General features: G+C 39.9%; 1 protein-coding gene across 1 annotated transcript in view; it reads right to left on the bottom strand.

The window, feature by feature from the left end:
* Positions 1-436: 436 nt before the first annotated feature.
* Positions 437-11,955, bottom strand: part of LINGO2 (leucine rich repeat and Ig domain containing 2) — a 36,105-nt gene continuing 24,586 nt past the window's right edge. Inside the window, exon 2 of the mRNA XM_065657158.1 lies at positions 437-2,293. Within this exon, the coding sequence (XP_065513230.1) occupies positions 437-2,257 (1,821 nt within the window). The 5' untranslated portion in view covers positions 2,258-2,293. The remainder of the gene's footprint in view (positions 2,294-11,955) is intronic.

Here is an 11,955-nt window from a genome sequence, read left to right as displayed (position 1 = left end):
TGCAAGGTTTTACCAAATGAGATCTATAGATACAAATTTCACTGTAGAGTATGTTTTAGACAAATGTGTCTTTTTCTTTAAGTACGTAAATCCTACACTGTAGGTGTTGTTTGTTTTTTTTTTCTTTTTGTAGTGGTAGAAAATGTTGAACAATTGTCCATGAGCATGAGCCAGCGGTTCATTGCTGATATCCCCAGAATGCCAATATTTGCAATGCAAACAGTTAGTACAATTTACCAGTTCTATGAAAGGCCCTGACATATCTGCCTCAAGGTCTGGAGGCTCTGCTGTATAACCACAAATAGTCTTTCCATTTTCATGTAACCTTTTGATACAGTGACAGCTGCATTAAGCTGCTTCTGCCTAGCAAGTCCACATGCCAGGCTGGTTTAATTGGTTTTAATGCCACAGAAAAAGCACTGCTAGCAGAATACCATCAAATCATTTTCATATTGAACCTTCGTGGCCCAGCAACCTCCCCTTCAACCACAGCACCATTGTTTTTGCGAGGGACATATTCAAGGTCAATGCTGGTTTTGTGTTTGCCTTTCCCTCGGCTCCACACAAAAAGAAGGAGGAAACAAAATAAAACCACTCCAAGGAATGTGAAACAGCCCATAGCTGTGGACACCAATATCGTCTTAAGGTCCAGAGAGAAGGTGTTCGCATTAGTTCCATTGGAACTGGTGTCGTTGGAGTCTGTCATATACATAGGGGTCCTGTTGGCATAAAGGAAACGGTCTGAAGTAAATCCCTTTACCGTAAGAGAGGCTGAATAGGTGTCGTTCCCAGCTGCGTTACTTGCAATACAAACATAGATCCCAGTGTCCTGGTCTTGAGCAAATCGGATCTCCAGGGTTCCATCTCCCAGCACGGTGGCTCTTCCATTTGATTTAGTTGTGATCAGCCTCCGACGTGGAGTAACCCAGGAAATAGTGGGCTGTGGATCGCCATCAGCATTGCAAATCAGCTGCACCGTCTGCCCTTCCTCCACTACCAGGTATTGCAACTTCTTGTCTTGTATCTTGGGCTTCTTACAGGTGAAGTAAAAGGAAAGAGCTGTGCTGTGAAAGTCTTTGAATGACCTCTCTTTGACACTGTCTGGGCCAGCACACATTGGTGGCTGGCCTCCAAACTGCAAAGTGGGTTGTCTCTGTAAAATCCAAAGAAGACGGCAGTCACAGGCCAGAGGATTGTTGTTAATGCAGAGGACCTCAAGGCTTTTGGGGGAATGGAATACATTCTCTTCTAGGGTTTCTAGCAGGTTTTGGGACACATTAAGCACACGTAAAAATCGGAGCCCTTGGAAAGCATGTGATTCAATGGTACGTAGCTGGGCCCCCACCATGTGGAGTTCCTGCAGGCGCACTAAATCTGAAAGCATGCCTGCTTCAATGGTGCTGATAGGGTTGTACGAGAGGTTTAGATGTGTCAGGTAAACCAGATGTTTAAAAGCAGAATAAGGTACTGCAGACAGGTTGGTGTTGGTGATGGAGAGAGAAGTAAGGTTGAGACCATACAGACTGTTTGCAGGTAGCATGTCCAGAAGGGGCCAGGCATCTATCTCTAGGTCTTTCAGGCGAAACAGTCTTTTAAAGGCATAAGCAGGCAAAACATTAATATTGAGCTGTTTCAGATGCAGACTGATGAGGTTGTGGAGGTGAGAAAGAGCTTCTGTTGGTACAGCTGTGAGGTTGCATCTCTCCAGGGTAAGGTGCTCCAGGCTAAGCAGTCCACTAAAGGCCCTGTGTGATATATAAACCAAATCATTGTCCCCAACCTCCAGGGATTTTAGGTTATGCAGATCTTGGAACATGTAGTCCAGTAAAATGACAATCTTGTTTTCACTTATATCGAGCTTTGTTAAGTTTGACAACCCAGTGAACACCCCAAGGGGGACCAACTTCAGACGGTTTCCTTTCAGCCTCAGGGAGCGCAAGTTGAAGAGATTGTTAAAGGCTCCAGGCTCCACATTGGCAACTATATTGTCACTGAGGTCAATCTCCTCCAGCAAAGGATATGACGTGAATTCCTCAGGGTTGACGCTCTTCAGTCGGTTCTTGCTGAGGTCCAAGATTTTGGTCTCAATGGGAATGCCCTCTGGGATGGACATCAGACGTCTTCGGTGACAGCTGACGGACTTGTTCTGTGCTGAGCATTCACAGCGGGCCGGGCAGCCTATGGTGGGGCCCGTGAAGACCAGCAGTACAGCCAGACCCAGGAATGACTGCCAGCATGATACAGCTGTGTGATGCATGACTCCACTGATCCGGTCTAACCCTCCGTCACGGGCCTGTGGGGGTGAAGATGGGAAAAGAGTTAAGACTGCCACAAAAGGAGATCTCTGTGAATTTTTGCAGTACCATTGCAAAGCAGGCACGTGTGCTGTCATTTGAAACAAAACAATAAAACTTATTGTGAATGGCAACAGCAATAAATTCAGAATTTCCTTCACTATTATGGGGCTTGTAGATGCATCTATTTATGCAGTATTTCCCCTCCAGACATCAGAGGAGAAAAAACAGCTTTTCCTACCATGAACAGTAAAGGAGGTTAGGTATTATTCTTCTCCTGCTCTCAGTAGGTCTCCTTGAGACAGTGGTATAACTAATGCAGAGATAAATACCATACACTCTGCAAATAGGGCTAATTACATTTGTGATAAGTTTACAGCATTGGGCCTCTGTGAGGTGTTACAAAACTAGGCTTTTGCCCTTCGTATTCACATCAGTGTTTTAAGACAAACCTTAATGATGTATTATCTTCAAAAAAAGCAGCTCCTTGACAATAAAAACATTCCTTTAATATTTATTGTATACATTACAGCCATAAATAGACGGAGCTTTTTTGCACATACACATACCTAATGGCTCAGATGAGGAACGAAGAACTGGTGCATCTCTGATTAGAATTTGTATTAAGGAAAGATTGATTCTTTGGTTACACTACACAGAGAGATTTTATGAGAATTTTAGAACCAAAGACCTGAGAAGGGTTTACAGAATATATCTTTATACTTCCAAGACATGTAAACAAGCTCTGAGGTTTTTCTGAGAAAAACAAGATAATATGAGCTGTCTGTGTTTAAGCAGCACTATGTCCAAAGAAGCACAACAGATTCTGTGGAAATCACAGTTAGTAAGAGGTTTATTAATTTCTGTCTTCAGGTTAAAACTAAGGGTAGTAGAAGACAAGATAACCTTTGTTAAATTAACTACCCTTCTCCAAAGGCTGTACTTTACAGGTTTAGTCACCAAAGGCAAGAGACTTTTTCAAGGTTAGCTACTAAATGAAGACACCCAATAACTCAAAAGAAGAAGAAGAAGAAGAAGAAAAAAAAGAGTAATGTGGGTTCTCTTCAAAGGAAGGTGTGCCTGAGACACTTACAGAGTAAGGCGCACTGCAAGCAAGGACTACGGAAGTTCCTTAACTCCTGCGGTACAGTCAACTTGATGAGACCAAGTGGTTGTACTGGCAGTCAGTCTTCATAACAGAATCACAGAATGGTTAAGGTTGGAAGGGACCTCATCAATAAAACAAGGTGCCTCCGGCATATTGAGGCCTTTTCCAGACTGGTTAATTTGAGCTTCATTTTAGCTGTACTTGTAAAATTATTTACATAAGTCCTGCCTGTAACTTCCTCTCAGGTCTGGACAGATGACTATTGCCCAGTTGGTCCTACGTATACTGACAAAATTACCGAATGAGCATCCATTCACTGCCTGACCTTCTTTGGACTTTGAGAACCATCTGGCTAGTGCTTAAGAAGTTTTTAACTCAAATTTGTGTCAAGTTTTGTTCATGTGTGTGCAGTCATGTGTATTGTATTGTAAAAGAAAGGAGGAAGAGAAGGAGTCATAGATTTAAACAAATATAGCATAACTAAATTTATGATGCAGACAGTTGTTTTAGCGAATAAGATGTCTGAAGCACATAAAAATAATATTGAGTAAACCCCAGACTGATGAAGAAGAATCTCCCATCAGTAACTCTGTTGCAACAACATCATACTCCCCTGGCAAATGACTTGGAATATAACTCACCAAGTCATCCTGCCTGAGAGAAGAGGGCTGCCCTCTCAGACTGTGAATGATCAGAAGGGTGAGGAATCAACTTGCGAAAAAAAGAACAGATACTTGGATCTACTGATCTTATCATATCATGAACAATTTTCAACAGAAACTGGTTCGGATTGTAAGCGTTACCCTTATTGTAACTGGACTCAGTAATAAACAGCTGTTGTACTTTGACTGTTAAAATCATAATTTGGTGAGCAGTAAATTCTCTTGGAGCTGCATATAAATTGTGTTCTTTGACCATAAATGAATACTGCACATATTATTCCTCTTGTAACGCTGTGGAAGAATCTCACTCTTTACTGATGTGGCTTCTCTTTCCACTCTGACACTTCTATGCAGAGACTAATAATATGAGACAAATTGCATGCTGGTTTTGCGATGTACTCTGGAGATCTGGATGAAGACTATTCTTTATTATACTACCTATAAAAGCACATTTCAACTTTGTCCTAGAAGGACAACCTGCTGAGATTCGTTTCGTTTCCCCCTTAAGTTGTAGTCTTGCAAGTAACTATTGCTAGTTATGTCCAGCTGTGACAAAGGTTTTCAGAGATAAACTTCACTTCATTAGGCACTAAGTTAAAACTGAAAATCTATAGGGGTCTGTGAGTTAGGTGTTTGTAATGAATTCAGATCAAATGGGCTTTTGGGTTCTCTGATCATTGCTTTCAAAGCTCAGTCTGTGAGGTTAGCGCTTTCATACCGATACTTCTAGCATGCAGGGAATTCATTTCCTATCTTATTCACCCAATGTATGAAGCACAAAGTAAACAGGTTCAGTGGAAGACTATCATCTCTGGAGTGTTTATTTTAGATAACGAAAATATGAAATGCTTTTTGTAGCTATCCAATCCACCTGGTAACTAAAACTTCTGAGGAGTACAAAATATAAGATGGACAGTACAAAATATGATAAAACAACTTTTTTACTTTCGACTAGTGGTTGGAATAAAGAAATATAGTGTTAATAAAGCACTTCAAACATTAACAGTTGCCTTCTGCAAGGGCCTGTGCACATAGATGAAGATGGGTATGCATTTATCCATAAGGATGCGTGCACGTACCTGTGTGCACTTGCAGGCAAGCAAGATTCAGAACTGAGACATAGCTGGAGTACTTTACACATTAATAAGGAAAAATAATAAATTATATTAAATCACAAGTCAGAAAAACAAAGATTACTTGGTTCAATAATACAGGCTAGAATTAAACATAAATGAAATACATTATTTCAATTTACATTGACCCAGATGATACTACTATGCTTCCTGCTAACCTCATCTGTGACTACAACCTTAGCTTTGAATGGCTTTGTGCAAAAATGACTTTCTTTTCAATATGAAAAAAATGTAACCTTACCTCTTGTATAAATAATGAAAAAAAGGTAAAAAGGTCTAGCAAAGGAAATACGAGCAACTTCAAGATTTCTGTTTCTAGGACAAGGTGAATGTTAGGAGAAGCCTACAGTAAACTTTGACCAGTTATTGCATATGGCCATTTTGAATTTAATGAATGTGAAGCAGTGTTTTCAGGACATGCCTTTAGCAACGCCTCCCTTGGGCCCTCAGTCTGAGAACATTTTGAAAAGCTACATCTTCATCTCTAAAGTATGTTTTGTGTCAATGTGATTCACCACTGGTTATTATACATCCATTAAACAATGTTACTCTTTAAGAATCTGAAAGAAATTACACCATTAAAAATATTTTTCACTGCAAAACGATTTCTTGCAGTGAAAAGTGATTTTCCACAGTTCTTTAGACTTGTGGGATGTTAAGTAACTGGCAACCTCACTGGCACCATGATGAACTGTTACTATTCAAAAAGAGACCTTTCATTCCTGCTTGAACAACCAGCACTGCATACTTTATTCTTTGCCAGTACAGGAATTTCCTCTAAACATCTGCAGGATTGCCTCATTATCCTTTTCATCTCCCTGTGCAACTTTTCTTCACTGTGATACATACAAGGAAGTAACATCCATGCATACAAGTATACATATATACATACACATAAGCTAAAAGCATCTATGATTGGACTATGCATGCACTGTGAAGTTCTTTTCTAAAATTATAGCTTGGTAGCACAAAAATTCTAATGAAGTAATAAACAATTATGAACCAGCAGTATTTAAATGCTTGAGTGTGAATGAGAACATGTAAAATTGTTTTCCTGACCTTTCGGGGGTATTTATCACATTTTTATACACTCTGAAAAATGAAATATATCACAGAATTCCTGGTTAAAAAATAAAAATTAACTAACTACCTCTTGTCTTTCTCTGGCTCTGTTTAAGTCCAAAGCCAAGAGTCAAGTTACTGCTGGCTGATACGGTTTTTCAACACAGGACCTGAGTCAAAGTTCACCTATGCAATTAAGAAAGCTCATTAAAGTTATTAGTTAATAGTTCTGTGTGATCTCACCCAGAACAGCCATCTCTACTGCTTTGAAATGCAAATAATTTTTCACAAAATTCTGCAGCTTTTAATCTACTCATAAATACTTTACAAGGATGTGTATGTATCAGTACCCTGTAGCTTTTACATTGAAGAACTGTAATAAAAAATAAATAGAAAGCAACTTGATGCTCCCTCAAAATGCTGTGCAATTCTGAATATCATAGATAGGAACGTGTCAAGCCATGCAAATATGCTATATATTATATCACTGCTCCCATTTCCTTAGACTAATTTTGAAGCTTTTGTAGATGAAAGCCAGAGTGCATTTGACAAGGCTCCTTTTCTTGTCCAATCTGATGCTCCAGTGCTGTGTGGGACCAGGCTTTAGCCAGAAAAGATGAGAGTCAGAAGATCTGTTTCTGTCATTAGCTGCATGTTTGATGCTCTGCCTTGGTACTGTTGATCTTGTATTTCCATCCCTTTCTCTCAGCCTTTCAGACAACTTAAAATTCCAGTGCATCATGTCAGAAGTCACAGTTTTATCTGATGTTGAGGCTACTTAATAATTTCTCTTCTAAGATTCCGTTTTCAATAATATAACTGTATTAAATAAACTTTCTAGGATGAAATGTTGCATGAGAAGTTTCTGACTTGTTCTGATTATTCACCTAAATGTGACTAGCTAATCCTGAGAACTACATGAAGTCTCAATTTTAAAGGTGTGTGATGGGTTGATCCTGGCTGGATGCTGCGTGCCCACCAAAGCCACCCTATCACTCCGCTCCTCAACTGAACAGGGCAGAGAAAATATAATGAAAGGCTTGTAGGTCAACATAAAAACAGGGAGACATCACTCACCAATTTCCATCATGGGAAAAACAGACTCAACTTGGGGAAATTAATTTAATTTATTAGCAATCAAATCATAGTAGGATAATGAGAAAACAAAACCTAAATCTCAAAGCAACTTCCCTACACCCTACCCTTATTCCTGGGCTTAACTTTACTGCCAAGCTCTCTACCTCCTCACCCCACGTGGCACAGGGGGACAGGGAACAGGGTTGTGGTCAGTTTGTCATACGTTGTCTCTGCTGCTCCTTCCTCCTCAGGGGGAGGACTCCTCACACTCTTCCCCTGCCCCAGCATGGGGTCCCTCCAATGGGAGACAGTCCTCCATGAACTTCTCCAACTTGAGTCCTTCCAATGGGCTGCAGTTCTTCATGAGCTGCTCCAGTGTGGATCCCCCACAATTTCGTAAGTCCTGCCAGCAAACATGCTTCAGCATGGGCTCCCCTCCCCACAGGGCCACAGGTTCTGTCAGAAGCCTGCTCCAGCATGGGCTTCCCACAGCGTCACAGCCTCCTTCAGGCATCCACCTGCTCTGGTGTGGGATCCTCCATGGGCTGCAGGTGGATCTCTGCTCTATCGTGGACCTCCATGGGCTGCAGGGGACAGCCGGCCTCACCATGGTCTGCACCATGGCTTGTAGGGGAATCTCTGCTCCGGTGCGTGGAGCACCTCCTGCCCCTCCTTCAATGACCTTGGTGTCTGCAGAGCTGTTGCTCTCACATATTCTCACTCCTCTTTTCTGACTGCTGCAGTTGTTGTTGCACAGTTGTTGTTTTTTTTCCCCTCCTTAACTATGTTATCCCAGAGATGCTACCAACAGTTGTCTCGCATTGACTATGCTGGACACAGGGACAGCTTCTATGAGCTTCTCACACAAGCCACCCCTGCAACCTCACCACTACCAAAACCTTGACACACAAACCCAATACAAGATGTTTTAAACCATATCTGTCCTTTGCATTGTTCAAGGCACAAGGCATCAAGATGGACTTTTTATGAGACTGTGCTCATGGAAAGTAAATTTTTCTTCCTGTAGAAGATTGTTTCTTTCTGCTCTAGCTTGCTGAATTTTAGCATTCCTATATTTTGGAGCAGGGAACAGATACTGAGGAGTATGAAGAGCCCTGTCTTTGCCATTCCTGTATGCATCTGTCACACTTCAGCAAGCAGTAAGCAAAAATCTTTGCAAGAAAACACCTTTGCTTGTGTGCTCAGTTGACAGTTAATGAATATGAACAGCTAAAACTATTGCAGATTTTACCCGTGTGGTGCAAATTTATCCAGCTCAATGTGGTTTGGGAAAATTTTCACTCACAACCTTATCTCTCAACCACCTATTGCAATTATTTTGGAAGACCAGCTGATCTGGCTTTCCTGCACTCTCTTGTGATGCTGGACCAGAGCAGGTAAGGGCAGTTTTGTCCAGGGGATAAACATGAACAGGCTGGGAAGAAGAAAGAGAAAAATTGAGGCGGTTTTAGGGCCAGTCAAAAAGAAATATGAATATATTAGACATTTAGGAGCGTTATTACAGTGAGACACAATGGCATAAGGAGGATGAAAGAAATCACAACTGTGACATTTTCTGACTAGACTGTGCAATCTTGACATTCCCACCATATGGTCTTTCGACGTAAGAGCCAATGTGTAGCAAAGGCTTTACCTCACCAGGTCTTGCACTGTCAAATTATCTAAGCTTACTGTACTGATCCCAAGCTCTATCACTGGCCAAGTGCCAAGTGAAGCCTTCCTATACACTCTCCTAAGGAGGATTTTTCTTTAAATCAGTGCATCTCAGAAATTATTCCAGTGAACTATGGTGTACTAACTTTCCTGCCTCTTTAATCAAGCTTTTTTTGCTTATGCACAGATTTTGTTCTCCCTCCCTTCCTTGATCTCTTAAACATCTCAGCAGTTAAATAAACTGCAAAACATTAAGTAGCTGTCTATATGCATTCCAAAAATTCATAGATTGGAAGAAACCTTGAATAGCAGCAGCAGCAGCAACAACAGCCACCAGTCTGCCAGTTCACTGAATCGGAAACAAAATTTTGAATCAAAGTCCTGTGATCATTCTCTACTACTAAGTCATCAGGAAAGGTTTCATGGGCTAACACCAACTCAGAAACTACAGTCAAGTTGAATTTGTTTTCAGAATAAATAGTACTTGTTTCTAACAGTACTCTAGTTATACTCCTAAGACTGAGACCCAGACCAGCATCCCATTATAACAGACATGATGCAGAAATGGAAAAAAACCCCAAAATAACAACCAGAGGAACATTTTGAATGGCTTACCCACTAGTATTATTGTGAGACTAGTTAAAATCTCCGTACCTGTTATAAAATTAGACAAGTGGGTATAGTTTTTACCTCAAATGCTTAGATTATTGTTTGAATCAAAGTGAAAGAAGCAAGTGTGCCAAAAACCAGAAGGTAAGAAAATCACAACAATAAATTCATGTGATTATACAAATTGCCTATACAAGTCTTAGAAATCCAGATCATCTGAAATTAAGCAAAGAAATGAAATCACCAGTACACCTCCTGTTTCTAACCCAATGTTTTTAAGATCAATTTATCAATTTCTTGCAGTTATCACAGAGAAAGTGAATCTTGGGAAGAAATTTGAAGGAAAAGATAATAAACCTTAAGGACTATCTCACAGGAGACATTCCATGCATAACTAACAGGAAAAGAAAGTGGAGACATTTACAATAATTGTAGACAAAATGACACTTCTACTGCCGTTGGTAAGTTGAAGGGGAAGAGGTTTATGAAAAGCTTGTATGAACAATTACGTGAAAGGCTGTAAAAGAGGCTTGAAAGTAAAGTACAATTCAGAATTTTTTGCATAAGTTAATGATATAAGTCAACCATTCAGGGAAAGTAACACTACCATCATACCTGCATAATCAACTACTTCATATAAATTGCAAATATTTACATAGAATTTTTAATTGAATAAATTAGTGAACTACTGTGAATAGCATATCTTGTCTGCCATCTATTCCTTCTGAATGCAGAAGCAATTTTTTAAAATGTGATATTCTGCAAAATTTCTTCTGTCATGTTATTCCCTCATCTCTAGCAAATAGTATCCCTGTTTCACTGGTGAAAAGTTGTGTTACTAAGAGGTAAATATTCAGTGGCAAAGACAAGAATAGCACAATTAGCCTGACTGTAGGTGTGTTGATGCACCTAGATGTGACAATGCAATAAAAGAGAAAGATACAGAATAATGTCTCTGACAACAGTGCAGCTTCTTGGTATTTTGTACTACATTTTGTTGGGGCTGCTTAGTACTGGAAGAGCATCCAGCTGTTATAGCTAAACTCCATACCTGGACTTGGGGTTAAGTATCTCTGCCCGGTAGTCCGCTGAGTGGTGTGTCAATTGAAAAATTATGCGTGTTGTAGTATGAGAGTCCACATTATTATTAAGTTGCTTTAACCCTAACTGATACTAAGTATAAGTCTATCAAGCTCTGTTTCACTGATGATTGTTGCAAGATTTGAATGTTCCAGATACTGAGAACAACTTATCACAGGTGAAGAAAATCAAAGTTATTGTAATACAGGACGGAGAACCATATGACAACAAGGAAAGAGCTAAAGTTGTTACTCTTGGGGAATGAAGCAATCATAAGAGTAAAAATCTCTGGCAAGTTAGGATTCATTGTCTCAAAGAGGACTTTGTTGTGTTTCATAGTATGTCTAGGTAGGTGAACCTTAGAAGGCTCTGCTGTTATGAAAAGGACACTGAACAAGAGGATGTGAAAGTCTTAACTACTATACTTGCTTGTTGTATCTGCACTAAGTCTGAATAAATTGTCTCAAAACTAAATCAGTAGGAAGGCAAACTATGTTGATGAAAGAGAAGGAAGGGAAGCTTTTGTCAACAGAAGTTCTACATTAAAAGATTATATTTCTTCATCTTGAAAGAAACAGACTTTCTTCTAAAACTGTCTAGGCATGGCAGTAAAAATGACACCCCTGTTGCCTGGACAGTCTCTCCTATGCTGAAAAACAGGGATGGAATTCCCTCTGGAATTTTAAATCTAACATACAGTTGTTCTTCAGCTTCAGTGAGTGAAGATCTCAGTGATGGAAAGCTACTGGGGAAAAATAAAAAAGGGAAGCTGCTTTAAATCTGGGCCAGTAGCAGACTTTTGAGGGCTAGTACATTAAAACATAATTGAATTTCACTTCAATAGTCCACTTAAGAAGCCACAAGCAGCCTATATTGGATCTAAAGTCTAGAGATCTCTGTGGCTGTCAGTAAAAATCAACTGTTCTTGTAATGTGCTGACTTCCACCTTTTGTAAACAGAGACGCTCTCAGTGGTAAATTTAACAATATTTTTTGCAAGATTCTCCTCATTAGCAGAATTTCATTTTTGTTAGATTTAACACCAAAAGATATTCTTTGTTATCTTATCCACACACACAATACTGAAGCTAGGTGACAGTGACATTATTGGCTCTTAGGAGAGACACAGATTAATGTGCCATCTGTATAATGAAGGTAGGTAAGAACTTTTTTCCCTTGCAGCTCTAGGTAAATACAGAACAGAACAAAGGGCAGACCAAAACTCCATGGTACTCCACAGGGTATGGGTCTTGTAGA

The sequence above is a fragment of the Caloenas nicobarica genome, chromosome Z, assembly GCF_036013445.1.
Source record: "Caloenas nicobarica isolate bCalNic1 chromosome Z, bCalNic1.hap1, whole genome shotgun sequence".
Lineage (NCBI taxonomy): Eukaryota > Metazoa > Chordata > Aves > Columbiformes > Columbidae > Caloenas > Caloenas nicobarica.
Note: the sequence above shows the minus strand (reverse complement) of the source record. Positions and strands in the feature narration are given on the sequence as shown.